Source organism: Cupressus sempervirens, chromosome 6 (assembly GCF_028749045.1).
Source record: "Cupressus sempervirens isolate cs-2001-9-10 chromosome 6, ASM2874904v1, whole genome shotgun sequence".
Lineage (NCBI taxonomy): Eukaryota > Viridiplantae > Streptophyta > Pinopsida > Cupressales > Cupressaceae > Cupressus > Cupressus sempervirens.
In genome coordinates, this window is record NC_143123.1 from 546,872,411 (window position 1) to 546,890,715 (window position 18,305).

General features: G+C 36.4%; 1 protein-coding gene and 1 pseudogene across 1 annotated transcript; one reads left to right on the forward strand and one right to left on the reverse strand.

The window, feature by feature from the left end:
• Positions 1–10,428: 10,428 nt before the first annotated feature.
• On the forward strand, positions 10,429–11,807 carry LOC149553424 (uncharacterized). The gene is made up of 2 exons (XM_089788874.1): positions 10,429–10,719; positions 10,857–11,807. Exons 1-2 carry the CDS (start codon positions 10,506–10,508, stop codon positions 11,606–11,608), a joined length of 966 nt encoding a protein of 321 aa, XP_089645000.1. The 5' UTR covers positions 10,429–10,505; the 3' UTR covers positions 11,609–11,807.
• LOC149553425 (caffeoylshikimate esterase-like) overlaps positions 11,775–18,305 on the reverse strand; it is an 80,335-nt pseudogene continuing 73,804 nt past the window's right edge.

Here is an 18,305-nt window from a genome sequence, read left to right on the forward strand (position 1 = left end):
CTCATCGATCTTATCTTCCTCTTGATTCACAAGTTCCAAGAAAACAAACTAGTCAGCTTTCATTTGGCAAATCTTTGATCTTTTTCATAATGCAATAGCTCGACATTATCAATTTACTAATGCTCAACACATATTGTGTTACTCGGCATCAACTGGATTTTATTGGTGCTCAACACATACTGAAAATCACTTGGCATCTACTAACTTGCTCGGCACCTATTAGTTTTCTCGGCATCCACTAGAAAATGCTTTCACTCGACTCCAACTGGCTTTTTTCTCGACTTGCACTAAATTTACTTGGTACCTTCTATCAACTTGGTCAAGCTTAGCAAATGAACTTTGTTCAACCTTTTTCATCTGAACTTTCTAAGTGTAGTCAAACATTTTGTAACCCCAAGTAGATCATCAATACATTATGTTATCACTGTCTTAACTGATTCGTGCACTTTAATACATAATCATAACTCAACCTTTCCTCTAGGTACTTTTGTTACATCTTGTTGATCAAATCCTCTTCATCAATCAACTAAGTGATAATGCTTTGAAACATATAATTGTCTTAGCAACATATAGCAGGTTTGACATCAATAACAAAACAATGATTGAAAACACTTCTTATAACAATGTTCTAACTCAAATGATCTTTTCAATCATATATCAAAAATCTCCCTCTTTGGCATTGATGGCAAACCAAACTAATCAACTAGTCAAACATCAAACTAACTAGGTTAAATAATAAGGTAATACCAAAACTTCTCCCTCTATCATCAACTTCTTCTTAGGTTACAAAATCTCACTTATCTGATTCTCTTTTATCATGGATCAGAATAACTCCCTCTTTTGTTTTTCTACTTTCTCCCTTTTTTTTGCTTCTAGTCTTCTGATCTTTTGATGATGTACTTTTACTTCATTGTTCTTCTTTTACTCTCCCTCTGACTTGATTTTTTCTTTTATCACCTTCACATTGATCAACATGCACTTGATTCGTTTATTGAACATTCTCCCTCTTTGACAATAATTCCAAAGACACGTACTCAACACTTGGCATCTTAATATATTCAAACATAGAATTTTGCAAGCTTTTAAATTTTCTCCCTTTGTCACCTAGCTTGTGACTATTTTTAATTTCCAACTCTGTAATTACTTTAGACAACTTGCTAAAGTAAGATCCACTACATCAATTTGTATGAAATGAATATCAATTTGTTTGATGCAAGATACTCCCTCTATCTTTTTACATAGCCTTTGATAGGGGTATTACCCCCAATTTACCTCTTAGATACTCATAAGCATCCTTAGGTAATGCTTTGGTGAAGATGTCAGCAATTTGCTCTTTTGTGTTGATATATTCCATCTTCACCTCTTTGTCTTGAACCAACTCCCTTACATAATGATACTTTATTGAGATGTGCTTTGTCTTTGTATGCATAATAGGATTCTTTGATATATTTATAACACTTGTATTATCACAATAAAGTGTCACTGGTTCAGTGATTTCTTCCTTCATTCCTTTTAGCAGCCATTTGATCCATACAATGTTAGTGCAATTGATAGTAGCAACAACAAACTCTGCTCCAATAGTAGATTGGGAAGTACAGCTCTTTTTCTTGCTTGTCCATCTAACAAGTCTTCTACCTAAGAAAAATGCTCCTCCACTGGTGCTTTTTCTATCATCAATATTTCCAGTCCAATCAGCATCAGTGTAGGCTTTCAGTTCAAACTTTTCATTCTTCTTATAGTATAAGCCATACTCTTCTATTCCCTTTAGGTATCTCATTATCCTTTTCACTGTCATTAGGTGGTTTTCTCTTGGGTTAGCAAATAATCTGGCAACTATTCCCACAACTAATGCAATATCAGGTCTATTGTGTGCTACATATTGCAATTTTCCAATCATCAAGTGCATGCTAATGGAGCATGATAGCATGTGCATGTGAATGAGTGTTGTTGTGGATAAGTGGAAAATGGAGCTTCCAATCATCAAGGAAAGGCACAAGAAAGTTTTTATACTAAGGTTGGTGTCTTTCTATTAAGTGGCCCTTTGCCAATGTGGAAAAAAGGGGGAGATAAAAAGGAAACAAAAAGAGATACCTAACTCAGGTGGATTTTTTTTTGTGTTTTAGAGTTTTGCGCAGTTTTGTCATCAATGCCAAAGGGGGAGATTGTTGAACATATTGTAAATAGGTTGGCATTTTTTCATTGATATCAAAACTTATAATAATTTGTCGTAGGGAAAAATTCACCCAAGAACCAAGAACTCAAACACAGGCACAATTGTAGACTAGAAAGAGTATAATTAGAATATCAATATATTCATTCAATATAATCAAAGTACACTAGGAGTGCCTATACATAAAGGCCTCTGAGATGCATCTAGAATGCCTAGAAATTAGCATCATGATAAGTCATACAACCAAGCACATGTCCACCATCTTCCATTAAGCACATAAGTAAGTGCGATGATGAGAGGATAAGCCTACAAAGGTGTAGCACACAAATTTATGTTGTAGACACTATGTGCTAAATTAGGAGTGTGAATAATTGTGTTGTCTAAATGACAACTCAATGAATGATGCAAACTCTAGTGTTGTAGACACCATGTGCTGAATTAGAGTTGCGTACTTCTATGTTGTCAACATGATAACTCACAAAGGTACGCAAACTCCTAAGTGTCTCACAAAATAAATAATAAAATAATACATTGACTTAAGTAAACTTAAGTAAAGTGTAAATAGTAAATATGTATTTACACCAACACCCCCCCTTAAGTGTAGGGGAATGCCCTTAAGCTTACGAAAACTAAAATGAAATGCATGATGGGTCCCAACTACTAGGCCATGTTAGGTGCCCATGTACATAATGAAAATTTAGTCTCTCATAAAGTAGAGAAAGAGGGAAACCTCATGGGAAAAACCCTCCCAAAGAGAGATGAAAAGGGATGCATGGATGGATGGAGTAATCAAGACCCCCCCATTACAACATACATCCAGTATATACAATAGTGAAGAATGAGAAGAACAAGACCTCATAAGAGGAAAAAGTACCCCCCCCCCCATAAGAAAGAAGAGGAAGAGAGACAAGGTAGTCCCCCCCCTTATATGAAGAATGCCGACCAATGATTGTTGCTCCAAGGAAGAAGCTAGTCCAAGAGTGTTGAATAATGTTCCTCCCCTTTGGAAGAAACAATGGCAAAGGTACAATCCTAGAGATGTATGGTGGCCCTAAAACTGCTCAAGTGTCCCTCTGTCAATGCTGATGGTCACCCCTTCCAACAGTGCTGAAAAGAATGGGTGCAAATTTGGCAAGGATGTTTGTTGAACCTGTCCCAATGAACCATTTGTCTCCTCAATAGATAAAGAGACCTCCGAAAACTATTGTTCATAAGGATCTACAATCACGTCAACTTGTAAAGATTGATCATGTAGAGAACGGACATGAGGGTCAGAGTGAGCCCTCACAACAACTATAGAAGGATCATCATCATCAAAGAGAAGATGTAAATCATCAAGGCTGTCTCCCAAATCTGCAATGTGTGACTCCACAAACAAACCTGTAATGTCTGCGAAGAAGTCATCATCTATTGTTGGAGCTAGAAGACAAAGTATACCTTGTTGTGTTGGACCTATCATTGTGTCAATGTATGCATGTGGACTATATTGATGCTATGATCTCTTGTTGCAACTGTCGATAGAATCCCACATATTTGAATATGTTGAAGAACTATTGCTGGTGGTAGTATCAGTTTCCACAGTGTGTGAAATGTGGAGTGGATTAGAGAATAACCTGGGTGAACTTTCCTCAAAGTGAACATCCTTCTCTACAAAAATCTCATGAGTCTCAAGATCCATAAGTCTGTATGCCTTTACATTGTCTTCATAACTAATGAAAGTACAAGGCCTAGGTAGTGGTGCCTTGCATCCCCTGGAAGATATGTTTGCCCATACTAGACAATCGAAGACTTTGAAGTGACTTACAACTAGTTTTCTGCCGCACCATGCCTCAAAAGGTGTCTTTCCATCTAGGGCATTATGAGGAGACCTGTTAAGTATGTGAGTAGCACTACTAATGGCTTCAACTTCAAGTGTAGGATCAAGAGACTTGGCTTGTATCATGCAACTTGCCATGGTCTTAAGAGTTCTAATCCTTAGTGTTGCAACATCTATCTTGTGCAGACTAAATTTTGGTGGATTCTAAAGATCAATTCCCTCAAGTTTGCAAAAGTCTTTAAGTCTTTTGTCCACATATATGCTTTCATTGTCCATCCAAAGAACCTTGATGGCTTTTCTTGATTTCTATTCAACATGAATCTTGATGGCTTGAAGCTTATCAACTACTTCATTCTTGTGATGAAGGAAGTAGACCCATGTGAAGCGTGAAAAGTCATTAACAAAAGTAAGGATGTAGCAACCTTGGCTCATTGATGTCATTGCAAAAGGTCTTGCTAAAACCATGTGAACCAACTAAAGAACTATTGGAGCTCTAGAAGACTTCCCTTTATCATACTTCTCCTCAAGATGCATATCCACTGAATATGATGAACACTCACCCTTAGAAAATTTGATGTTAGGTATACCTTTGACCATGTGTTTTGAGCAAACTTATAGAAGAGAGCGAAAGGCAAGATGACCAAACCACTCATGTCATAATGTGGTTTGTGAAGTAGAGTGAGTCAACAAGGCTTGAGAAGGAGACTTAGGCACAAAGTGGGAGAAGGTATAAAGCCTCTTGTCATGATTGACTTTCCCCATTGCAACCAATGAATCATTTCTAAGACTATGCACCATCACTAAATCTGGAAGGAACTCAACTTTGTGACCATCTCCAAGGTGAGTGATTTGGTAAACTAAGAGGAGATTGGAGCTAAGGTTTGGAACATAGAGAACATCTCTGAATTCCCCATTTTCCATTTCCACATGTCATTTTCCTTCAACTTCCATTTTGGTATCATCTCCCACAAAGATGTGCAGTACTTGTGACTGCTTCAATGAAGAAAAGTCTCCCTTTGAAGAACCCATATGATAGGAGGCACTTGAGTCAATAATCCATTCTATTGAAGAACTTGTGTTTTCCATAAGTGCTTGCCCTTTTCCCTTTGAAGAGGTTGGAGTTGAATCCTTGGAAGTACCTGTCACTTGAATTTTGTTTTTTCTAAGTAGGTTTTCCAACTCATCAATTCTTTTAGTCTTGTAACGATGCTCATCATGATTTGGCTTCTTACAATATGCACAAAAATGTTTGTCCTTCTTTTCATTACTTCCCTTCTTGTTGGAAAAAGAATTGCCTTGCTGTGAGGAGGATTGTTGTGTCTCAAATTATGATTTTTTCTTGTTGTTAGAACTTCTTCCTCCTTGACTTGATTAGTTCTCATCACTAGCCACCAATGCTTTGGTCTTGGATGTCATGAGAAGTCTCAATTCTATCAAGTGAGATTGTTCAACAATCAACATCTCTACAAATGCATCAAAAGTAGGCTTCTGGAAAGCACTTCACATGGTCAACCTGTGAGTATTATAACTCAAAAAAAAGGAGGCATACTCTGAAGGTAGCCTCTTTAGGATGCGATGAATCAACTTGTCATCCTTCATGGGATTTCCACAATCTTTAAGTAGTGCCCTATACTCATTGGCTTTGTTGATGTAATCTTGAATTGTGTCAAAGTTCTTTGGATTCTAGAGAAGTAGATCATCCTCAATCTGGAAACCCTTTTCCTCATCCACCTTACTATACAATGATTCAAGTTTGTCCCAAGCAAGTTTGGCTTCCGTGAAACTGGCAATGTGGAAGAAAAGATCTCTATGTACACAACTCTTGATAATTCTTAAAGCCCGATTGTCTATAATTTTCCAATCAATGAGTTCTTTAGCATCAGTGGGTTTTGTAATTGTACCATCGACATAAAGATTTAGACATTTTTCAATTAATCTACTCCATACAATATCTTTCCATGTAGAATAATTGCATGAAGTTAGAAGTGGACCTTTAGGTGAACCCATGATGCAAAAAATGAAAAGAGCACAAAAGAGAGACACAAGAAACACAGTACACACACCCCCGTTTCACTCAATCAAAAGACCCCCCCCCCCCCCCCCCCCCCCCCCCAAAAAAAAAAAAAAAGATGCTTTTGGCACTTTATATGTAGTGCGTGTACAATGGGCCACTAGTCAAAATGTACAAAGTGGACTTCTGGTTTTGCTTTTTACAACTCCTTTTGAGGTCCAAATCTGTCAGTAAGCACTGTAGCTCAGATGTATAGCAATTTTGAAAAATAATCAAAGCAATACAATGCAAAAAAGGTCCTAGTTTTAAAAGTGATATTTTTGTCCACACAACCCTATAATCTAACTACAAATCTAGAAAGTAGACAAAAAATAACACACTTTCAAAAAAATGGAACCTAAAAAAGTGTTTAGATGAGCCTGTACGAAGCATTTGAAGTTGGAAAAATGCAAGAATAAATAGGTACAGTCGCCAAAAAATGTAATTTCTAAAAAATCCTTGCACCAAAACTAGAAAAGAACACCACCACTAAAAAGTTCAAGAAATTCTACCCAAAATATTAAAAAAAACACCTGATTTAGAGTCTGGATGATCGAGTTATGGCCTCGCAAAGTTAGGCTACCAAATCAAAAATGCATCTGAAGAGGGATCTGGGCAAGAAAATGCTATCTTAAATTTGATGGTCAAACAACCATTGCTATAGTTAGAAAATCCCTAAAAATGATGGTTAGACAGCTGCCAAATTTAACTTCGTAAAATGCTAATGCCAGCGAAAAAATGTCCCCCTAGTGACATGGCAGGGTCATACGCTAATGTGGCTATACGATAGCTTATGTGGAAAAAAGTATGAATCTACTATTTGGCTAACATGTCAATCTTGCTAGCACTAACGTGTCTTGAGAAGAGTCTGCGTGGTGGGTTTGTGGAGCATAGTCAGCGTGCTGACATGGGCAGTTGGTAGGATCTGCATGGTTGTAACACCAAAGGCCGCGAGGACTAGTCTTCAATGCTGACACGTGGCTTGATGTGCAGTGGCCAACATGGGCAAGATGTAGTTGTTCTTGAGGGTCCATGTGGCAAATGGGGAAAACTACCGAAAACTTTGACAGCAATTGCCGAAGGTTATTTAAGTTTTTGGTTAGAAAGAACAACGAGTATCGAAAAGCAGAGGGCATGCCGGGTTTAGAATTTGCGGTCCCTGGCCAGAGGAGTATTTTCGGTGCCTGAATTCAAACATTAGTTTGAAGATTCTTTTCTGTCATTGGAATTATATTTTGTGATTGCCTGTCTGTGACTTTGCATGCTAGGGAAGTCAAGAATAATCCCACATTCATGGGGCAAACAGTCAGATGAGTGTTTAAAATGGTTAGCCTACAAAAGACAAACCAAATAGCAAGGCTGCCAAATTATGGAGACGCCAAACTTTGTGTGCCGCACTCGAATTTAGTTGCTAGTAATGTTGTGGAGGTGACCCGCCAATAAAATCTACCAAGAATTTGTGTGATGCCCACAATAAAGCCAAGTCATATTCGTTGAACCAAATGGAATATTCCAAGTTGCAAGGCTGGGGTATGATTGTCCAATTCTGCAAAAAAAAAAAAATTCAAGGCCGCCTGGCCTAATTTTTTTTTGAAAATATTCTGAAAATACGCAAAGAAAAGTAAATTACAGATTGAATAAACAATTAATTAGATCTACAAAATGACCATACCCGAGTTGCAAATTGGGGTCTTTAGGTGCCAATTTGCAAAAAAAAATTGCCTCACAATCGACTTTGGCCTAGGGTAGCCAAATTTATAGCCGATTTACACCAAATCAACATTTCAGACACAATGGCGAGATTCGTTCTAGCTCTAGATGCTCCCATTTTTTGTGGTACTTCGGATCTGGGCCAAGGCGTTGAAGCAACAATGGTCTCGAATGGCTATGTGAAGAGAAATTCTCCAAGCTCTAATACCATATAAGAATTTTCCTTAGGAAAAATTCACCCAAGAACCAAGAACTCAAGCACAAGCACAACTATAAACTAGAAAGAGTATGATCAGAATATCGATATATTCATTCAATATGATCAAAGTACACTAGGAGTGCCTATATATAAAGGCCTTTCAGATGCATCTAGAATGCCTAAGAATCAACGTCATGATAAGTCATACAACCAGGCACATGTCCACTAGATATGGATTATCCTCCATTAAGCATAGAAGTAAGTGTTATGATGAGAAGATGAGCCTACAAAGGTGTAGCACACAAATTTATGTTGTGTCTACCATGTGCTAAATTAGGAGTGAGAATAACTGTGTTATCTACATGACAACTCAGTAAATGATGCAAACTCCAGTGTTGTAGACACCATGTGCTAAATTAGAGTTGCATACTTTTGTGTTGTCAACATGACAACTCATAAAGGTATGCAAATTTCTAAGTGTCTCACAAAATAAATAATAAAATAATGCATTAAGCTAAGTAAACTTAAGTAAAGTGTAAATAGTAAATACTTGTTTACACCAACAAAACCTTTTATACTAGGTACATAGATGTATCAATTGGTTGCTGGTAGTATCAGTTGGTTATCAATTAGATGTTATGGTTTTAGTTATATGCATAATAGAATCAATATGTGTAGTTTTGGGTTATCATGTTGGGTGTACTTGTTCTCAATATTAGAAGACATCTCTTTGGTACTTCTGTGTGTTTCAATAATTGTTGATGAATGGAAGTTTTGGTTGGTATTTGTTGATTATTGAGTTTTAGAGTTCTATTGGTTATCCCTACTACCTTGACATTCTTGTAGTTTATCAAATGTTTTTGGTAAATTGGTTTTATATATATATATATTCTTTCTTTGACATGTTCTATTAGTTTTCCTCTATTAGTTAGTCTAGAAGTTTGTTGATCATGGATTTGGTTTTGACATACTATCGGTTTCTAAATTTACATATCTTTTGTAAATGTAATGCATATATCATGAGGGTCACCTATATTTAGGTCCTCTATCAACATGATGTGAATATTTCTTATGTATGACCTATATTTAGATTTGGTGGTAGCGAGATAAATATAATTAATTGTAATGTTGTTTGTATTGTGGTTGACATATGTATCATGTCTCTATATGAGTAAATAACTCATTTTGTATTCAAAGTAAGACATGAATGTGCAGTTGCAAGTGTAGTACAAATTATTTAACTGAGTACTTGGCAATGATGTATGTAAGTTGGGGATAAGTCTATGAATGATTGGTGTGACATCAAGGTGAGCTTTAGATACAAGGTTGCAATGGATTGGATTGAGGTGCTAGTAAGAGATTTGTAATCAAATATGTAGTTGACAGTGGTAATTGTGTTAATTGTTGACAATGCTCATTGTCAACTTGCACAAGAAAAGAACAAAGCTATTGAAGTTGGCTAAATTTGACAAGTTATACCATATGCTATGTTTAGCCTTGTGGACATTGAATTTATCTTCTTCTTCTTCTCAGTAATTGTGCATCCAACAAAATGCATGTGCTTCCTATAAACTTTAGATACTGAAATTTTAAAAGCTATTTACATAAGGTGCATCCTTCTAACTACATAGTTGTTTCTTCTTACTCTTCCCCATATCTCCTATTTATATCCCCTCCCCCCCCTCTCTCGCTTGCTCTGTATTTCTAAACAAACATTGGTAATTGACTATTAAATAATCTTCAAAACAAATATCAAATTTTTACTTGATCAACCTTACACAACTCTTTCACGTACCCATTCAATAGTAAAGGGGATAGTAAAGTGGGATTGGTAGTCATATCCACATGCATGAGATCTTTGACATGTAGTCCAAATCAAGAGCAAAGCTCTAGAAATTCTGATTAGCAGCGAAGTTGATGGTGAGTCACACAAACACCTTATCTCTTCTCCTGCCCCTCCCTCGCCCGCCACGTTCCACACTAGAACAATGCAATGCTGACAAATGTTGTGACCAAGTAGCGTCAACTCTTCCATTCAACAAGCCGTATATGATAAGAGCACTCTAATTTCCAAAATTACACAAAGCACAAAGACTCGGAGAAAAACAAGGAAACATAAATGACAAGGACCCACCTGTGATAATGCGATTTCGTTCCCACACGAAGGCCGCCATTAATGGCGGGTCCCGAGAAATGTTCCGTGGGGCCTGCAAACGATTCGAGACAAGTCCGCAGAAGCAAGAAAAGAGTTTTATCTTCTCCCCGTCCTTTCCTCCATACACGTCTTCTCCGCGTATGGACGATCTTCCTGGCGGTGTGTCGTTTGCTGACCGTAAAAGTTCAATAAGTTTGTTACGATCTTTCTCGGGCTTAAAATATTTATTTCTTTTTTGTTGCTTTTCACCGGTAGGCAGGTAGCCTTATCCTGAATTGTACAGTCTTCCATCGCCGTTAAATAGAGTCGGTACCTTATCGCATTGTTTAGCTCAACAAGCCCAGCCGCCTCCCCCGATCCCTTAGCTTCTGCCTCTGAGATTATCTGCAAAAATAAAGATTAACTATGGCTCTGGAAATCGGTGAAACGGTTGTCATGGAGGAGTCTGATGATCAGTCTTCTTCAAGTACTAAATCAGGCGACGTCTCCGGTTCGAATCGCCTTAAGTTTCTCTACAGCTATGGCGGCCGGATTCTTCCTCGGCCCGCCGATGGGAAGCTCCGGTACGTCGGAGGTGAGACCAGAGTGTTTGCCGCCGATCGAAGCATCACCTTTGCAGGTTTGTATGAGTGAAATTTGAAGGAATTTCTGTGATCTTTACAACCTGGGGTTTCTATGAAATTTGTAAAAAATTCTGTGATCTTTTCAAATAGGGTTTCTATGTGATGTTGTTTGCTGATCCGTTTTCTATTGCAGAGCTTGTAACGAAAATGACTGAGATCCTTGGCTCGAGCGTCGCGCTGAAGTTCCAGCTGCCGACGGAGGACCTGGACGCCCTGGTTTCGATCAAATCCGACGAGGATCTGGAAAACCTGTTGGAGGAATATGAGAGGCTTGAGGTGAAAGTGCGCGCTTTTCTTTTCCCTTTAAACATTAACGCTTCCGTCCGCGGAACGGCCGAGGAGAGGACCGGATCGAAGGCCATGGCTTCCACTTATATGTCTCAGGAGGCGCCTGGATCGGGCCGATTTGGAGCTGTGACCAAAATTCACATTTCACAAGCTCGAGATCACCGGTTCGAATCCCGCCTCAAACGTCATGGCAGTCCTCGTGGCCAGCAAGGCGTTCACGAAACTGCAGCCATGTCCCCGCGAGCTTCACGTCTGCGGTACAACAGTCCAGTCAGGTATGCTCTGCGCTCCCCAGCTCCGGCCGCCATGGCACCTCAGCACAACTCTGCTGCAATGGCCGCGCCGGTGGCTTACGTGGACGACAGCCAGTTCTTAAGTGTCGACCACCTGGTTTACAGTGGTTTCAATTATCATTATACTTCCCCTGCTGCTGCTGCTGCTCCTCATTCGGCTCAGGTTCCAGTCCCGGGAAAGCCAAAAATAGGTCCGTTACAGAATAAGAGAACCCTAGGTTACAAGAATATTTTATATAATCCTTACCAGGGAGGCGGCTTAGAGGGCTTCCGTGCTCACCATCAGTTGCTCGTACAGCACTAGCAGGATCTACTCTGTTTTCAGAGGCTTTTTCCACTTATCATCTACTCATCTATGTATATATAATTTAGAGAGCTGTAAATGCTTCAAACTATCCTATTCAACTGTATACAAAGGGAAAGCAAACGGAAAACTATGTTTTCATACTCTTTCAGATTCTTATATATTTCTAAAATCCAGGGCCGTCCGACCATTTGCTACAGTATTTGTGCCTTTCAATAATTCCAGAGGCGTTAAATTTTTTTGACGGAATTTCTGTATTTCCTGATAACGCTTTCCGTTTCAGATTCTTTAAATAAATTGCAGAAATAAAATTTCCGTCCTGAACTATTTTTCCTCATGCCCTGTGTCTAACGACTTATCATGCATAGTGTCAAAAAGTATCTCAATTCCAGAGAGATAAACTAAAATTCCTTGTCAGATTTTCTATACTTTGATAACGCTTCCCGTTTCAAAATTTTTAAATAAATGTCAGAAATAAATTGTTTGCACTTCAACTATTTTTCCTGCAAAGGTGCCCTGTGTCTTAACGATTTATCATGCGAAGCGCCAAAAAGTGTTCTTCCGCGATGATTATTAATAACAGGAAAAAAACGTAATTAGCATGATTTCAATCTTTCAAATTGACAACATCGGGAGTCATAAGGATCAGGTATGCTTACTTGCATTGTTCACAGTTCGTAGTACGGATCTTGGAATCGTTTTCTATTTATTTATTTTCTTTAACTTCGAAAATGTCTCCGTTGGATGCAGATCTGTTGGTAAATTCACTTTCGATGGTAAGAATTTTCTGCTTGTGCACTCAGTACAGACTGAAATTGCTTAAAAGCACAAGAAACCAGGAATTAATTTAGAATATTATAGGGTTTTCCTTAATCGGTTTCGAACCTGAGATCTGTTGAAATGGCTAATAATTTCTTAAAGGAAAAGAATATTGAAACCAGGAAGAAATTCACTTCTCGAAGTGTACAATTATAAAGAGGGGAAGTGGCAGTGCTCGTATGTAGTAAATGTCACATTTGTGTATAAAGCAAATGCGGAAGATGTTGGACGTTGGAAGATATTAGGGTCTGTTTGGCAACGGGAATACAAGCGGATTAGGCATATGTAATTTTTTAAAATTTTGAATTTTTCGTTTGGATCCACCAAATCAGAATTAGAATACGAAATAAATAGGAATACCTATTTCAATTTTGTCTTAAAAATGAGGTTTTGCAATTTCACCTAAATAGGTGGAATTGGAATATGTATTCCTATTTCAGTTTTATTTATTTTAGAAAACATAAATTTTTGGGTCCACAAATTCCCCATCAAATTATCGCTGAACCAAACAGAGAATAGGAATGTGTACCCTCATTTTCTATTCCAGAATAGCCATTTCTATTTCCACAGCCAAATTTTTTAGGTTAAATTTGACAGTCATCTACATGTCAAAAGTTTAAATTATAGAAAATACTTTTAATAAAAATTTAATAAATACCATTAAATTATAATATTTGAAGATATAAATCATCCATTTTTTAAGAAATTAAAATAAAAAGCTTAAGTTAATAAAATACTAAATAAATGAAAATAAAGGAAATATAAATAATTTTAGATGTAGTAAATTAAATTATAATTATTTTGTAGTGAATCTCCATGAACATTTCTATACTACTATAGTCTATGGGAGAGGACACTAAGAGTTTATTTTGTTAACTTCTTTTAACTTATACAAAATTGAATATATGCTTTTTTTTAATATAAATTGTAATATTTAATATTTTTAATTTCAAATAGATTATTTAAAAAATAATTATAGAACAAAGGCAAAAATCAAGATTTAATTATTATTATTGTAGTGTGCACTTTTTCTAAAAATTGTACTAATTTCTACCAATCACAAGTAATTAGTTTTGTATAATTAACACGTTTCTAAGTTTTTTTAATTTATTTATAAACTTTATGGCTGAATAGGTTTTATATAAAAAGAGACTCGCCTTATTACTATTAATATTTCAAATAAAAATTTTAATAGATAAATTTATGTATGAAATATAAATGTGCAATAGATGATAAAAATGCTTCAATTTTTTAGTACACTATAATCTTGGTAATGCTTTTACATCATTAAGTATGATTCTAAATATATATCATACCAAAAATCATACAATTTAATTTACAAATGACTAAATCCAAAACTACATTACTCTAATTAATTGAATTGTTTAATTAAATAATTACAAATTTTACATTTTGTGTCAATCATGATTAGATTGAAATTTCCCAACTAAGTTATTATTTACCTCTTGCCTAGATAACTAGTTTTATTAGTTCCAATAGATAACTTTAACTAGCTTATATATACCTCTATATATATTACGCCGAGAGTAATCGTTCTCGAGGCGCCTATTTTCATTTAATCCCAAGATTATTTTAATCATAGTTGGGATTTATGAAAATGAAAATAGGTGCCTTGAGAATGATTACTCTCGACATAATATATATAGAGGTATATATAAGCTAGTGGCAATTGCGGCACAACAAGAAAAGTATTTTAATTTTTTTTTCTATTTTTTAAAGGTTAGTGCTGAATTATTTATTTCTTTTTAAATACAGTTGTATAAACTTACTATAAAATTATTCTTGAACATTTTATTTTTTAATTCTATATATGGTGTTTATTTGCATCACTTTAATTCAGTTTTATTTTAAGCATATTGTTACGTAAAATGCTATATTGAAGAGTAGAGTTATAGTTAGGGTTAGTGTTAGAATTAGAGTTAGGGTTGGCATTAAGATTTAAATTAAGGTTAGTGTTAGGGTTAGGGCTATTGTTAGGGTTTAAGTTATGGATAGGGTAAGAGTTACGGTCAAGAATAGAGTTACAATTAGAGTCAGGGTTAGCATTAGGGTTAAGGCTATGATTATTTTTACGATTACGGATCTTGTTAGGGTTATAGTTAGGGTTCAGTTTAGAATTAGAGTTAGAGTTAATGTTAGGATTAGGATTAGAATTTGGGTTACAAATATAGTTAGGGTTAGAATTAGAGTTAGGGTTTGAGTTAGAGGTAGAGTTAGAATTGGAGCTCGAATAAGGGCTAGAGTTAGAGTTGAAATTAGGGTTATAATTAGGGTTAAAATTAGGATTAGGGTTAGAGTTAAAATTAGATTTATGGTTAGAGTTAGAGAAAGGGGTAGAGAAAGGGTTAATTTTAGGGTGATGGTTAAGGTTAGGTTTATATTTAGAGTTAGGGTTGTATATAGAGTTACATCAGGCTTAAGGTTAGGGTAAGGGTTTGAGTCGGGGTTAAGGTTAGGGTTAGGGTTAGGGCTATGGTTTTCATCTACATTAAAGTAAGGGTTAAGGTTAGGGTTAGAGTTTTCAGTCAGGGTTAAGGTTAGAGTTAGGGTTAGGTTACGATTTTAGTGAAGGTTAAACTAAGGATTAGGGTTAGGATTAGAGTCTAATTATGGTAGAGTTAGATTTACAGTAAGAGTTATATTTAGGTTTAGAGTTAGGGGTAGGATTATGGTTAGGATTAGGGTTAGGATTAGGGTTAGTGTTAGGATTAGAGTTATGGTTAAGGTTAGGATTGGAGTTAGGGTTAGGATTAGAGATAGCCGTAGAGAAAGGGTTAGGGTTAGGTTTAGGGTTAAAATATGAGTTAGCTTGGTTAGGGTTATAGTTTGAGTCAGGGATAGATAGAGCATAGGAATTATGGTTAGGATTAGGGTTAGATTTAGGGTTTGAGTTTGAGTCAGGGTTTCAATTAGGGTTAGGGTTAGAGTTTTGAGTCAGAGTTAAGGTTAGAGTTAGGGTTACCATTACAATTAGGGTTGAAGTCCAATTACGATAGAGTAAGATTTAGGGCTACAATTAGAGGTAGGGTTAGGGTTAGAGTTATAGTTAGGTTTAGTGTTGGAGTTAGAGAAAGGGTTAGGCTTAAGGTTATTGTTAGGGTTACGTTTATATATAGAGTTAGGTATAATATTAAAGTCTAATTATGGTAGAGTTAGATTAACGGTTAGACTTAGGGGTAGGGTTATATATAGAGCTACATCAGGGTTAAGGTTAGGGTACAACTTTGAGTCAGGGTTAAAGTTAGAGTTAAGGGTAGGGTTAGGGTTTTAGTCAACATTAAATTTAGGGTCAGGGCTAGGGTTAGAGTCTAATTATGGTAGAGTTAGATTTTGGGTTAAAGTTAGGGGTAGGGGTAGGGTTAAGGTTAAGGTTAGTGTTAGGATTAGAGTTAGGGTTAGGTTAGGATTCGAGTTAGGGTTAGGGTTAGGGTTAGAGATAGGGGTAAAGAAATGGTTAGGATCAAGGTTAGGGTTAGGGTTAGGGTTAAGGTTAGGATGACAGTTAGGGCTAGGGCTAGAGTCTAATTATGGTAGAGTTAGAGTTAGGGGTAGGGTTAGGGTTAATGTTAGGGTTAGGGTTAGGGTTAAAGATAGGGGTAAAGAAATGGTTAAGATGAGGGTTAGGTTTAGGGCTAGGGTTAGGGTTAAGATTAGGATCACAGTTAGGGTTAGAGATAGGGGTAAAGAAAGGGTTAGGGTTAGGGTCAGGGTTAGGTTTAGTATTAGAATATAAGTTAGTGATGCAGGAGCATCTTGCATGGGAAAATTATTGGAAAAAAAAAATTTTGAAAAAAAAAAAAATTGTGGAGGAGAGAGAAAGTGACGAAAATTAGAGGAGAAAAAAAAATTGAAAATAGGAAAAATGGAGAAAAGAGGAATTTCTATTTTCGAGGTGCATAGGTGGCATAATAGAAAAAAATAAAATAAAATAAAATAATAAATGGTTGTCATTCCATTTATCGAGGTGTGTGGGTAGAATTCTAGAAATTTATGAATATTGTAGAAAGTTGTGGATACTGTAGAAGGTTATGGAAGTTGTAGAAGGTTGTGGAGGAATTCTAGAAGGTTGTGGATAAGTCATGCATTGAGTGGTAAGTGCCTATTTAAGCAAGGCATATGAGCATTTCTAATCAAGCTCAAGGGGAAGCTCGAAGAGTAGAAGCTCGAGGAGTGGAAGCTCGAGAAGGAGAAGCTCGAGAAGGAGTAGCTTGGAAAGGTGAAAGTTGTGGAAGGTGAAGCTTGGAAAGCTTGTAAGGCTTCAAGGTCAGAAAGAGAAGGAAGAAGTGAAGAGTGAGTTTTCTTGAGTCTATGGACAGAGCACCGAATGTGAGGCAGTTTATAGCAGGATTGTGATGGAGTTGTGAGTGTAGACAGAGCGCCGAATGTGAGGCAGTTTACACTTGGATCTTGGATTAAGTTTGTGAGAAGAGCTAGTGATTGCGGTTTAGAAACAAGGAGGTTGCTTGGTGGCTTGTGAGTACAAGTTGAGATCTCAGAGGTTTCTACTAGAGTGTGGATTTGGACTAGCTTGGGTTTGGATTAGATCTTGAGAGATCTTGCAAAAATGTTATTGTAATTACTATTGGATTTTCAAGTTTAATAAAATTTCTTGGGAAGCATTTTATCTCTCTTTGTCTTCTTGGTTGTGAGTTGGTAAGGGTGGAGTGGTCCTTCGTTAGTGGTATCAGTGCGTACCTTCATCAAGTGGTATCAGAGTCGTACCTACGTTAGTTAGGGTTAGAGTCTAAGTTATAATTAGGGTTATAGTTTGAGTTAGGAGTAGACAAAGCATTAGAATTATGGTTAGGGCTAGGGTTAGGGGATAAAGTAGGACCATGGTTAGAGTTATGGTTAGTGTTGCGTGTAGAGTTACATTTAGGAGGGAAGCTTGTTCTCATTAGACAAGCCTCTTAGCATAATGGAGCAATATAAGGATTACAATGTTCCTTAAGTAGTTTTATAATTTTATCAGTTAGGCTTATAAATAGACCATTGGTTAATGTTAATTATGCTTAGCATGAATAGTGTACAACGAAGGGCTAGTAAATGTTATTGAGGTAATGATTACACTTAAGATGAATATTTTGCTTTAGAGTTAGAGTTATATTTAGGGTTAGAATTAGGGGTAGGGGTAGGGTTAAGGTTAGGGTTAGTGTTAGGATTAGAGTTACGGTTAGGTTAGGATTAGAGTTAGGGTTAGGCTTAAGGTTAGGGTTAGAGATGGGGGTAAATAAAGGGTTAAGATTAGGGTTAGGGTTAGGGTTAGGGTAAGGGTTAGGTTTAGTGTTAGAATATAAGTTAGGTTAGAATTTAAGTTATAATTAGGGTTATAGTTTGAGTTAGAGGTAGACAAAGCATTAGAATTATGGTTAGGGAATAAAGTAGGACCATGGTTAGAATTATGACTAATGTTGCGTTTAGAGTTATATCTACGAGGGTAGCTTGTTGTCATTAGACATACCTCTTAGAATTAAAGAGCAATATAAGGATTACAATGTTCCTTAAGTAGTTTTATAATTTTATTAGTTACATTTATAAATATACCATTGGTTAATGTTAATTATGCTTAGCATGAATAGTGTAGCTACAAACACAAAGGTCAAGGAAAAAAGTTTCAAATATTTGCAAGTATAGTCGATAATAATTTGAGCTAAAAAGTTAAATCGTTTATTTATTATTCTGATAAATAGATGAAAGGAAAACTATATCTCCTAGTACAATTATTTAGATGAAGTAATAAGTGAAAAAATGAAAGATAAGAAATTATCATATGGACCACGTGTACAGTTCTCTATAATTATGTAAGTACATCACATATTCTTCAGAGATTAAAATTGTATTACGACATTTGTTTGTA

Coding starts and splice junctions, on each gene's coding strand:
- LOC149553424 (XM_089788874.1), top strand. CDS start 10,506: ATGGCTCTGGAAATCGGTGAAACGGTTGTCATGGAGGAGTCTGATGAT. Junction 10,720..10,856: donor TCGAAGCATCACCTTTGCAG/GTTTGTATGAGT, acceptor TTTCTATTGCAG/AGCTTGTAACGAAAATGACT.